The sequence below is a fragment of the Sinocyclocheilus grahami genome, unplaced genomic scaffold, assembly GCF_001515645.1.
Source record: "Sinocyclocheilus grahami isolate Dianchi unplaced genomic scaffold, SAMN03320097.WGS_v1.1 scaffold543.1, whole genome shotgun sequence".
Taxonomy (NCBI): Eukaryota; Metazoa; Chordata; class Actinopteri; order Cypriniformes; family Cyprinidae; genus Sinocyclocheilus; species Sinocyclocheilus grahami.
The window spans coordinates 1,115,757-1,128,522 of record NW_015505722.1 but is presented as its reverse complement, the minus strand read 5'-3'; the positions used below and the strand labels follow the sequence as shown (position 1 = coordinate 1,128,522).

At 37.8% G+C, this 12,766-nt stretch overlaps 2 protein-coding genes across 2 annotated transcripts; one reads left to right on the top strand and one right to left on the bottom strand.

The window, feature by feature from the left end:
* Positions 1-48: 48 nt before the first annotated feature.
* Positions 49-3,884, top strand: mphosph6 (M-phase phosphoprotein 6). Its single transcript, XM_016238592.1, has 4 exons — positions 49-182; positions 2,915-3,005; positions 3,344-3,450; positions 3,526-3,884. The coding sequence occupies exons 1-4, from the start codon at positions 73-75 to the stop codon at positions 3,665-3,667; spliced, it is 450 nt and encodes a 149-aa protein (XP_016094078.1). The 5' UTR covers positions 49-72; the 3' UTR covers positions 3,668-3,884.
* A 217-nt stretch (positions 3,885-4,101) lies between these two features.
* hsd17b2 (hydroxysteroid (17-beta) dehydrogenase 2) lies at positions 4,102-12,005 on the bottom strand. The gene is made up of 5 exons (XM_016238585.1): positions 11,421-12,005; positions 10,283-10,495; positions 6,834-7,019; positions 6,553-6,690; positions 4,102-4,993 (listed from the first exon to the last, which is right to left on the bottom strand). Exons 1-5 carry the CDS (start codon positions 11,683-11,685, stop codon positions 4,653-4,655), a joined length of 1,143 nt encoding a protein of 380 aa, XP_016094071.1. The 5' UTR covers positions 11,686-12,005; the 3' UTR covers positions 4,102-4,652.
* Positions 12,006-12,766: the final 761 nt, after the last annotated feature.

Sequence of the window (12,766 nt, the reverse complement as noted above, 5' to 3'; positions counted from 1 at the left end):
TGTGTGTGTGTGTGTGTCTGTCTCTCTGTGTGTGTGTGTGTGTGTCTGTCTGTCTGTCTGTGTGTGTAGTTCATGCAGAGAGGTTTGGACGCAGAGCTGAAGAAGCAGCTGGATGAGGAGGAGAAGAGGATCATCAGTGATGAACACTGGTTCCTGGACCTTCCTGAGCTCAAGGCCAAAGAGTGAGACCTGACTGACATCTCACTGATATCCTGTCCTCAGAAAACTATATTTAGATTCCTAATGTCTTAATAGCATTGTGTGACGTAACAAATATCTATGGAAGCCCATTTCCGCCACAAAAGGGGGAAAAAAAATGGTATTTGGTAAATTATGATTATAAACATTTCTCATTTTTATGAGATAACGGGTCGAAACTATGACAAACAGATGTGATAATGACGTAAGTCGAAATTGGCAGAGAAAATTATGACATGATGATAATAAATTAGGGCTGGGCGATATAGCTAAAAAATGTATCAACGATATAATGTTTCATATCGTTCGGTATCGATAATTATTGACACCCTTTTTTTTTTTTATAACGTTTTTTTAAAACAAAGAGCAATAGAAAATGTTTTTTACATTTAACCACTGTATTTATTTAATTAATTTAACTCATTGAGACAAACAACACATTTCTTTTTTTTTTTTAACAGTCAAAAACAAAATTAAAATTAAATATCTCAAATATTCTAATGTTTTATATGCAGATTAAATAGGTTAAACTATTGACTTGTCTCCTGAAGCCACAGGAGGGCGCAATGAGCAAAATAATGCAGCGCATTTTAAATGTTCAAAGCAAGGAAATAACTGTCTATAAAAAAAACTTGCATTACGTCTAAATTAACTCATATAAATCAAACATAATTTCGTAAATTGCATAAACAATTATGAACAGAACAAAATCATGTATTTATGCATTGCTTAATACAAAGAGCCGAATCGCCCATCACGCAAATTGCATTTAAAAATATAAGAGACGCAGTGAAAAGGAATAAACCCCCACAAATTCGTGATGTGTTTTCTAAAAGTTTAAACTGTTTTAACTTTGCATGGCTTTCTATACATCTATTGTGTGAGACGTGTGAGTGCAGCAGTCATATTTGTCCATCTAAAAAATGCGCTGAATATGCGTTCCGTGTAGGGATGGGCGATATGGGCTTAAAAATGTATCACAATCATTTCTGATATTTATTGCGATAACGATACCAATGACGATAATTTTGGGAATCCTGTTTCTTTAGAGAAAAGTATTATCTTTTTGTGAGCATTACTGAGTACACACGTAATGACCGTTTAATTCATACTGGAAGCCGGAGGGCGGCCCTTGCGCAGAAACTCCACATATGCATCGCAGAAGTAATGCTCCAGGAAGAAGTATCCAGTGATCGCTGTAGCGGAATAAAACGCAGATAATTAAATTTTAACTGCGGAAACCTGGAGACTATAAACATGCGATTGCACAAAATATATGGTATCGGTGTTCTTCAAGCAATCCTGGGTATTTTTTATAAGGATAAAGTATATTTATAATGCAATGCTAATCGACATAGCCTTTATCACTGATATAATGCTATAAAATAGTATGATTTCTGCCTTATTCTGTGATACGAAACCACGTCTGATCACAAAAGTAAGATATTCAAAACACTCGACTGTTATGAAGTTAATATGGAGAAAAAGCATGTCAATAAATTAAAATATCTTTGTTGGACAACAGGTTTGTAAACGACTCATACACATGTAAATCTGTGTCGCACACGTGCTACTGTAGTACATTTACTCAAGGCTCAGACCGATTTTTGTCACACTGTACAGCCCTATCCAAACCTGTTCCAGATTGTAGAAGGAGCTGCTCAATTTCACGTCCGCCTTCCTTCACGTCACTCCACACAGTCGCACACAGAAATGTCAACAACTAGACTTTATCGTTATTATCGCGGGAAGACAAATTCTTATCGTGTGGAGAATTTTTACCGGTATATCGCAAACGATAAGATATCGCCCATCCCTAGTTCTGTGTGAATGGCTTGGTTTCGGGTTTTAACCTAATCAAGATCTTCTACGCATTGAGCTTCTATATTTCTCTAATATTTTGAATGAATAACGCAGCAGCGGCGCGTCTCGTGGGCTAGACTAACAACACATTAAACTACAACGTCACTTACATCATCATCACATCTCGCGCGCCACAGATGACACTCATCTAACATTTGATTGCACTATTTTTGCATTCAAGTGCAAATGTTTATTTTAAAATCGACTAATATTCATTCTTTATTCACAATATCCTCATCACAGGCAGGCACAGCACTCATGTTCGTGTTTGTGTGTGCTGTCTGCGTCACTCAGAGCACGTGCCTATATCCTGCGCTATATCGAACATTTTTTATATCGTTATCGAAGAATGTGTACCGTCGATAAATATCGATACCGTTTTATCGCCCAGGCCTATAATAAATATTGAAATTATACGATGCATGTTTGAGTCAAAACTGACAGTTATACTTATTATGATGTAAAAAAAAAATTTGAAGTTGACTAAAATTTCGAAATAATTGACAATTTCTACTTTTTGTCATAATTTTTACTTTCTCATAATTGTAAATTAGTATCTCATAGTGGATGTTAGTGGTATATATTGATATTGGTAAATGTGATTGCTCTGCTAGGAGATTTGTGAATTTGAGGAGAACTGATTTCATATTTCCAATAACAAATCACCAAATACTAACCAGTCAGCTGTTTGCAGAGGACACTTTTATTTTTTGTAATGCAGTGACACATTTCAAGTGTGACTTAAGTGACAGAATACCTTATAATCCTACATATTTTGGATTATAAAAATATATAATGCATTACATGCATTATTTATAAAAAAAAAATAACTAGGAACTTTTCATTTTACCAGAAACTATATCATTGAAGAGAGAAGTTACGCTCCCTGTGAGGATTTGGTTTTTGGCAGAATGTCATTCAGAGGCTTCAATCCTGAAGTTGAGGTACTTTTGTAAACTTTTATGAAATGCGAGACCACAAGTTTGCTTTAAAATTAATAATAATAAAAGGCATTATGTTCTTCATTATATCGTGTTATACATGTTATTCGAGCATGATTTGAAAATGTGAATTGGGGTTAAGCAAGAACAGTTTTGAACTCAAATTTTATTTATGTACTTGCTCTTAACTGGAGTTTTGTTCATTTTTATCATATCAGTATCACAGATTTGCGACCTGCAATCTGAAATCTTTGCTCATGTTGTGATAATGTGTCTTATCAAATTAATGTCGTGATTGTGCACTGAACATTTTATTTATCAGCAAACTGAATCTCTTGTAGAAATTAATGTTACTTATGAACACACACAAAGAGGAAGAGGATGACGAAGAGGAGGACAATGTGAGCAGAATGGAAACTGATATTACAGATGAAGAGATGGCTCGAAGGTGAGGAAATTATCTCAAAGTAATGTCATTGTACAGGAGGGAAGGACATTGATTGTTATTTGCTTTTTTCTTCAGATATGAAAGCTTGGTTGAGAGCATGAGAAAAAAGTTTGCCAAGAAACGAGATCGCTCCGCGATTACTAAGAATAAAGAAGACGTCAACTGCAATGCTGTTGATAATCGACCCAAAAAGGCATTCCTGAAACCTCAGTACTGAGACGTTTTATTTACACATCTACCATATATATATTTAGATATTTATTTTTTATGCAATGGACTTTTTTTTTAGATTTTTATTTTTGTTTAATGACGATAACCTGCACTGTTAAAAGACCAACATTTCATGGCAAAGGTACAAGTGTTTTATGGATTTGTTTGAACAAGACTTAGTATATATTTTTTCACAATTAAATGTACCATCCTAGAAAAAAAAGTAAAAACCTGACCTGGATGTGATTGACCAGTGCTTTAAAAATGGCCGAGATTTCGATGATGGCTTTAAAACCATTAAGCCATATTAGTGAAATTCTGGCGATATTTCACAAGCAAAAATGGTCTATTGTTAATAATATAGCAATGCAGTCACTTTCAAACCTAGCAGCTTTCTGTTGGTCAATGTAGGTTAAACCGGTTTCGTATTATGCAATGGACTTTTTTTTTAGATTTTTATTTTTGTTTAATGACGATAACCTGCACTGTTAAAAGACCAACATTTCATGGCAAAGGTACAAGTGTTTTATGGATTTGTTTGAACAAGACTTAGTATATATTTTTTCACAATTAAATGTACCATCCTAGAAAAAAAAGTAAAAACCTGACCTGGATGTGATTGACCAGTGCTTTAAAAATGGCCGAGATTACGATGATGGCTTTAAAACCATTAAGCCATATTAGTGAAATTCTGGCGATGTTTCACAAGCAAAAATGGTCTATTGTTAATAATATAGCAATGCAGTCACTTTCAAACCTAGCAGCTTTCTGTTGGTCAATGTAGGTTAAACCGGTTTCGTAAATCGAAATCTTTTGACCATGAAATTTTGCAGAAAAATGATAAATGTGAGCGTACTTTCATGCTAGACTGTAAAATGACTGCTAATGCTGTGGTATTTGCTTGCCTAAATTGTTAACGGAAAGTCAAATGAGGTATGTAAATGTTAAGTGTGCAAGTCTTGTGCGATTAGTATCACTAAACGAGTCACAACTCAAGAATTCAAGAGTTCTGCTGGTTGGGCATCACTGCTCATAAAGATTCGTGATAAGATTCTGTCAGACAGTGAGGTGGGGCTGTGTCTGTAGAGTAATGGAAGAGCCCACGCCGAGGCCCCGGGGTAATAGAAGGGCTTTGGTCTTGGGGACAGTATGGCATGCTTTAAAGCCTCCAGAAACGGCCCTGTGTCTGAGCTTGATACTGAAGACATGTTGACCAGCCGCTGCTGCATTGAGCGGATGTATTCTTCTCCATAAGACACCATCACTTCCTGAGCCAAACCGCTGAGGATGTCCTCCTGAGCGCTATTCCACTGCTCTCTGCTGCCCAAAATATCTGGAAAATGGATTATTGTTGAAAAAATGAAATCATATTTCACTTCAAAATTAAAAGAAAAAGTATATATTTTTAATATCCTTTATTCTTTTGTGTTCTACAGAAAATAATAGCACTAAACATGAATAAATACTGACGGAATTTTCATTTATGGGTGGACCATTCCTTTAAAGGTGCATCTAGTAGGTCCTAATTAAAGTTTTATGAAATAAGTTTTTTTTTTTTTGTAATTAATGGTACACGTTTACCTGAGATTAAGGCCCTGTCCACACGAATGCGGTTATTTTTAAAACCGCAGCTTTTTCTACGTGGTTAGGCCGTTCGTCCACACGCAAACGCAGCACCAGTTCACTGAAACCTAACATTTTCGAAAACGCCTGCCAGGGTGAAGAGTTTCAAAAACTCAGATTGCAGTGTTGTCGTGTAGACAGCGAAGCGGAGCTTTTGGCTTGTGACGTCGGAGCCTGTGCTGTTATCTCCACCTACTGGAACATTTTTCAGGCTTCTGATTGACCAACATGGCTTTACGGTTGAGATTATATCGCCACCTGTTGGTTTGGCATGCTCTTGACAGTGCTTCATAGCATGCGTTTGCGTTTTCATGTGGACAGAGATTTTTTTTAAAACGGAAGGAAAAACTCTGTTTATAAAAATACCTGCGTACGTGTGGACATGGCCTAAGACTGTACAGTACTCATGGTATTCTATTTAAAAAAATTGTTTTAGTTATGTATGGTGCAAGTCACCCCCGTCAATGTATTTTGCTATGCTGAACAGTGTTGCCAAGTCCGTGGGTTTTCCGCGGAATTGGGCTACTTTAACACTGTTGCCGCAGGTTGTTTTTCATGTCCGCGGGTTGAAGCCACTCCAAAAACATGATATTTATCACCTGGAATGTGAATTTTAGCAGGGGAACCCCACCAAAAAATGTGTATTTAACCCCCCGGAATGCGATTTTTAACTGGAGACCCCCTCGAAACACGATTAGGCTAGTTTTGAGTAGCGATTGGGCGGGTTTTCTTGTGAAAACCTGGCAACCCTGATGCTGAATCAACGCATTTCGGTAAGCGTCTGGAAAGAATCTTGAGGCTTGGTTGCTAACAAAAAAAAGTGAAAGTGAAGTGACGTGTGGCCAAGTATGGTGTCCCATACTTGCAATTTGTGCTCTGCATTTAACCCAAGTGCACACACACAGTAGCGAACACACTCGGAGCCGTGGGCAGCCATACCTGAGTAATCTGTGTGAATGGGGATTGTTTAGACAACAATAACCACATAGTGTTAATAATCGTAATTCTGAGTGAATCGGGAAGTCCACACATTAGCTATAACAATAACAACCTGGGAACGATATTGTTGGAATAACTTTCAGAACAATTTTTTTTCCAGTTATTGAATGATAAAAACATTGACTGTCAATCGGAATCCACTCGTTTTTCAAAGTTTGAGCATTTAATATCTGCAGCACGCTTATAACAAACGACAATGTCTGTTGGTGTGGACGCTAATAGTCATCAATATAGTTATTGTTCTTGGTGTGAAAGGGTCTTTATTCTCACTTGTTTTGAAAGCTCCAGGTTGAATGATGATGACTTTGACTCCCCAGCGTGAGAGTTCCTGTCTAATTGCTCCATTGAACGAGATCAGCGCTGCTTTAGATGCCCCATATCCTGCAAATCCAGGAAGTGGAACTTCTCCTGAAGGAAGCCAATGATTGATTTCAAAGCTGTTAGTGTTTATTGGGATCTGTATACTCCTTAATTGGATTGGGATAAATGCTTTGTAAGAGACTATTAAGTACCTGAGGTCTACAAAAATGCATGTTTACAGAAAAGTTTACCTGCCATGCTGGATATACTGATGAGTCGTCCTTTTGATTGTCGTATTAGAGGCAGAAAGGCTTGTGTTATCTCCACACTACCAATAAAATTTACATCTAAGCATTTTTTATACATTTTAATTGGCAGAATTTCTCCATCGCACATGTATCCCAGCACTCCGGCATTGTTCACTAGTGCCCAGAGTCCTGTCCACAAGAGATGAGTCATAAAAAATAACATCAATGCACTTGTCTGTATGCATACTACTAAATTTTAAACAGTAGCATTTCTTCTTGAGGTTGCCAGGGCATTGCTATGTGGTTGCTGCAGTGTTCTGTGTTCAGTGGTTTGTAGCCTGTGGCTATGCGGTTTCTTGGGTGTCCTGGGTTGTTATATGTGATGGGGCATTGCTGGGATATTTTGGGTGGTTGCTATGCAGTTTCTTTGGCATTCTGAACTACTATGCGGTTGCTAGGTTGTTCTGGATAGTTGCTAGAATGTTTTTCTAAAAGGTTGCTTGAGTGCTCTGGGGTGTTGCTTTACAATCACTAGGGTGCTCTTTGTGATTGCTATGTAGTCGCTAGGGGTTTTAGGATTACTGTGTGATTGTTATGGGGTTTGTAAGTGTTCTGTGTGGTTGCTGTGGAGTTACTAGGGTGTCTAGGTGTTATTGGGTCATTGTTAAATGGTTACCGTGTGCTCTAGGTAATTGCTAGTTTTTCTAGATTGCTAGGGTTTCTGAGTAGTTGCTAAGTGGTGGCTAGGGTTTTCTGGATAGTTACTAGGATGTAGCAAAGTAGTTGAGTGGTTAGTTGCTTAGTGGGTGTTCTGGGTAATTGTTAGGATGTTGTTATGTAGTTGCTTGGGTGTTTTGAGGGTTGTTATGCAGTTGCTAGGATGTTCTTTGCTATACAGTCGCTAGGGTGTTCTTGGTGGTTTTGGGATTTCTGCATGGTTGCTATGTGGTTTCAAAGGTGTTCCAGGTGGTTGCTATGCAGTCACTCGCTAGAGTGTTCTAGGTGTTATTAGGATGTTGTTAAGTAGGGTGACCATACATGCCATTTTCCCAGGACGCGTCCTGGCCAGGATTTCTATATTGCCTAAAATATCTAGGTTTTGGCTTTGTTTGCGTGTGCAGACCGATCGGTGTATGACATCAAAGTACCATACAGACAGTTATGCTTTCGAAACACTCTTGAGGTACTTTGATGTCAAACACTGATCGGCCTGAGCCGCACTGCTTTTAAGTCGAACACACCTAATATGTACTCGTAATTGCATCGCTTTGACCGTAGATCCCACCTTCTCACACGCCATGATTGGTCCATTATGTACAATGCTTGCATGTTATTGGTCAAACTACTTTGCGATCATTACCTTCAGCAAGCATGAAAACAGGAAAACAAAGCCAAAACAAATCCTGGCCAGGATGCGTCCTGGGAAAATGGCACGTATGGTCACCCTGTTGTTAAGTGGTTACTAGGATGTTCTGGGTGGTTGCTAGTTTGTTGCTATGTGGTTTCTAGGGTGTTTTAGATAGTTGCTAGGATGTAGCAAAGTGTTTAATTGGTTAGCTGCTAAGAGCATGTTCTGTATAATTGCTAGAATGTTCCCAAAAGGTTGTTTGGGTGTTCTGGGAGTTGCTTTGCAGTCGTTAGGGTGTTCTTGGTGGTTTTTAGGATTACAGGGTGGTTGCTATGCAGTTTCTAAGATGTTCAGGGTGATATTACTGCCGTTTCTATGGTATTCTATGCGTTATTAGGATATTAATTGGTTACTTGATGTTCTTGGTTATTGCTTGGGTATCTTGGTTTTTTAAGTAGTTGCTAAGCACTTGATAGAGTGTTCTGGATAGTTGCTAGGTGGGTGTGCTGAGCAGTTGCTCTGTGGTTTGCAAGAGTGATCTTGATAGTTGCACAGATGTTAAGTGGTTACTGAGGTGTTCTGTTTGGTTGTTATGGGACAGTTGCAATGTGAGTGTTTTGGATAGTTGCTGTGCGATTGCTAGAATGTTCTAGATGATTGCTAGGGTGTTCTATGTGGTTTCTATACTGTCACTAAGGTGTTTTTTATTAGGTTGTTATTAGGTTGTTGTTAAGTGGTTACCAGAGTGTTCTAGGTGGTCACTAGGTAAGTAGACGGTAGATGTTGCTTGAGTGTTCTGAAAAGTTGCTAGGATATTGCCAAGTGGGTATTCTGTGAAGTTGCGATTTGGTTGCTAGAATGTTCTGGATTGTTGCTAAGTGGTTACTAGGGTGTTCTGGGTGGTTACTAGCATTTTCTAAATACAGGTGCATCTCAATAAATTAGAATGTTGTGGAAAAGTTCATTTATTCCAGTAATTCAACTCAAATTGTGAAACTTGTGTATTAAATAAATTAAATGCACACAGACTGGAGTAGTTTAAGTCTTTGTTTCTTTTAATTGTGATGATTTTGGCTCACATTAAACAAAAACCCACCAATTCAGTATCTCAACAAATTAGAATATGGTGACATGCCAATCAGCTAATCAACTCATCACAATTAAAAGAACCAAAGACTTAAACTACTCCAGTCTGTGTGCATTTAATTTATTTAATACACGAGTTTCACAATTTGAGTTGAATTACTGAAATAAATGAACTTTTCCACGACATTCTAATTTATTGAGATGCACCTGTAGATGCTCTGCTTTTGCCTGAGTGTTCTGGATAGTTGCTAACATATTGCTAAGTGGGTGTTCTGGGAAGTTGCTATGTGGTTGCTAGTGTTCTTGATAGTTGCTCAGATGTTGCTAAGGTGTTCTGGTTGGTTTCCAGTGTTTACTATGTAGATGCTATGCTGTTGGTTGAGTGTTCTGGATAGTTGCTAGGATATTGCTCAGTGGGTGTTCTGGGAAGTGGTCTTGTTTGTTGCCAAGATGTTGCTAAGTGGTTACTAGGGTGTTCTGTTTGGTTGCTATGACATTGCTAAGTGGTTGCTAGGGTTTTCTGGGTAGTTGCTATATGACTGTTCTGGACAGGAGGTTGCAATGTGGTCAGTTGCCAAGTGAGTGTTCTGGGTAGTTGCTGTGCAGTTTCTAGAATGTTGGTTGATGTTTCCATGTGGTTGCTAGGGTGTTATAGGTAGTTGTTATGCTGTTGCTAATATGTTCTTTGTGATATTTTTTTGTATGTTTTGAGTGGTTGTATTTGTATTTATTCATTCATTCTAAATCAAAAGACTCCATCTCAAGTCTTTATGAGATTCTAGTATCTATATATGGTTCAGATCCCTCCTTGTGCAAGTCTGTGATGTTTTGTCATCTGCCAGGAAAAAATTTTTAATTTTGCAAAAAAAGCCCACCTCTCCTCAACAAGCCGATCTGAGGTATAATTTATGGCTGTAGCACAAACGATTTGGCTGAGTTACATATCACATAAGTACTTGTCATTGCTTGCCTTAGGAAATACAATTAATAAGATTAGATATATCAACACTATATTTACCGGTTTTGCCTATTTGACTCTGGATGTACTGATGTGCCTGTGTGATCTGGCTGCTGTTGGTGATGTCTAACTGTAGGACAGTGAGATTTGGAGATGCATCTTTCTTCAGCTTCAGAGCTCCAGGACTGAGTTCATCCAGAAGCCCTGCAAACACCCTCATCCCCGCGCTGTCCAAAAACCTGGCCAGATCGTGACCAAAACCTGAATCACAACCTGAGACAAGCACAAGCTCAGTTCCTTAAACAATCACACTGTTACAATTCCAATGCATTATGGATAATTTTGGTAATTGAAAGCATCTAATAATGCAGCAGCTCGTTTGAAACCAGAAACCAGTCTGTGTTAAGTGTCATCACAAGAATGCAGCAGTGATTTATGGTCTTACAGGAAGAAGTGCTGTTAACCTTACTGAGATAAGTTCACAGTGCAAAGTTCACTAGGGTGGCAGAGAAATATTGATTTACTGGGTGAAATGTTTACATTTCATTGCATTAAGACCATTAATATTTTATTTAGTGACATTATTTTCATACAATTAAGAACATTTACCCCCAATTCTCATTACTGTAATGCAAAGATCATATTCTCATTACCATAATATACTTAACTATATTACTCGCATTAGTTACTTTTATCACTCTAAAGGCGTTTGATTTTTTCAGATGTAATATATACCAAAATTTATATATATATTTTTTTCAAATTCAAATGTGTATATAGATAGATAAGTGCTGATAACATTAATGTATTTTTCCCCCCAGAAATCAGAATCACTATAATGAATAATAACACATTGTACATAGTAAAACCTATATAGATCATAAAAATTAGATTGATTTATGTAATTATTTATTCTTGTATTATTTATTACGGGATTAGGACTTCAGGAGGAAATAATCTTAAATGTCATAAAAACAATGTCACAATGCAAAAAATTATAATAAAAATAGGCTTTATTTCTTATTACAAGATGCAATTTCTTATTTCAACAACATTCTTGAGGTTTCATGAAATTCAAACAATAACAGAATCAGTGCAATACAATTAATATATGTTGAGATTCATAATATATACAAATGCACAAACACAGAATTTAGCCAACAACAGTCTGACAGGACCAAACAGGATAGTGTCTTACCTGTGATCAGTACTGCCTTGTTTTTGGTAGGCAACATGACCTCTTCTCTCCCTACATAGTGGATGAGACTACACAGCACACTCACAAGCCCCACTTTAAGGGCACTTGAATGGACCAAGCAGCTCAACATCACTCCAGAAACCACGAGTAGCACCAACAACCTCACCGACCGGCCCTCAGCAACTTGCAGAAGCAGCAGCCCAACACAAATTACCACAAGCAGATCGTATAGAAAACCCAGACAGCCTTCTACAATCCCCTCCATTTCTACACCACGCACAGGAATGAAGCAGCCAATGCTATCAGGAAATCTAGAAAGGCGCCTGTAAGATTACAACCTGTCTATTGTGGTCAGCTGGTTTGATGAGTGTGTGAATCTTGTAAATCTTTCAGGTTTTATGCTTCACACTGCACACAGAAATGAATCCCGCCCTCAACCAGTGCATATCATATGTTGCTCATTTAGGCATGTGCAAACGTGCCTATGGCCGTGGAAGAATGGGGCTGGAGGTGAACTCTATTATTTTATGTAAAACTCTAGTCCATGTTTTATCTTAAGAAACAGAGTTACATGGAAACAAACGGAAACTATAAAATAAAAGGATATTGATGAAATAATCTAATGTGCTTTTAACAACATAATTGGATGCATTAACCTGATGAATTGCAAAATTGCACTTGTTGGCTCAAAGGTCTTCTGGCCTGACAGCATTTAAAGAAATATTGGATTCACTTTCATAACCATCAACTGATTTTGGTATGGACTGATTTGGTAATACATTGAACATTAAACTTTTCTTTACTCCGTTCCTTTCCGGTAACTGTGACTGTTTCTAGCTCAGTATCTTTTGTCTGGAACAGCATTCCTGTCAAACTATGCCAACACAGTTCAATCACACATCCCAGTCCTAAAACCCAATCCCAAAGTCTGATTGGTTGATAGGAACCAGTGCATAGATGTTGAACAAAGAAAACGTCCTACTTGACAACACATGGCAAGTTCAAAAGCTAAGAAAGTTAGCCTGCTTTAGAGTGCAGTTTGAATAGTCATCGTATAGTTAGCACGTTCACTAATTCTTCCAACTCAAAAGCCAAGTAACGTGTAAGTAATGAGGTCCCAGACCAAGGGGTGATGTCAAATCATTCTAGGTTTCCAAAACAGATTAGCATAAAAAAAGAAATGTATTTTACTCATTGTGTTGGTGTGGCACTGCCAAATAATGGTAGTGAGTAAGCTCATTCATTAAAACAGCTCATTAAATCAATTCTGGTGGTGCCACCTACAAATCTGGAACATATGCAGGTCCATGTAATGGACACTTATCTTGGAGGGAATTTGACAGAAC

Coding starts and splice junctions, on each gene's coding strand:
- mphosph6 (XM_016238592.1), top strand. CDS start 73: ATGCAGAGAGGTTTGGACGCAGAGCTGAAGAAGCAGCTGGATGAGGAG. Junction 183..2,914: donor CCTGAGCTCAAGGCCAAAGA/GTGAGACCTGAC, acceptor TCATTTTACCAG/AAACTATATCATTGAAGAGA. Junction 3,006..3,343: donor GCTTCAATCCTGAAGTTGAG/GTACTTTTGTAA, acceptor AATCTCTTGTAG/AAATTAATGTTACTTATGAA.
- hsd17b2 (XM_016238585.1), bottom strand. CDS start 11,685: ATGGAGGGGATTGTAGAAGGCTGTCTGGGTTTTCTATACGATCTGCTT. Junction 6,691..6,833: donor CAGTATATCCAGCATGGCAG/GTAAACTTTTCT, acceptor GGCTTCCTTCAG/GAGAAGTTCCACTTCCTGGA. Junction 4,994..6,552: donor ACCTGGAGCTTTCAAAACAA/GTGAGAATAAAG, acceptor TCCATTTTCCAG/ATATTTTGGGCAGCAGAGAG.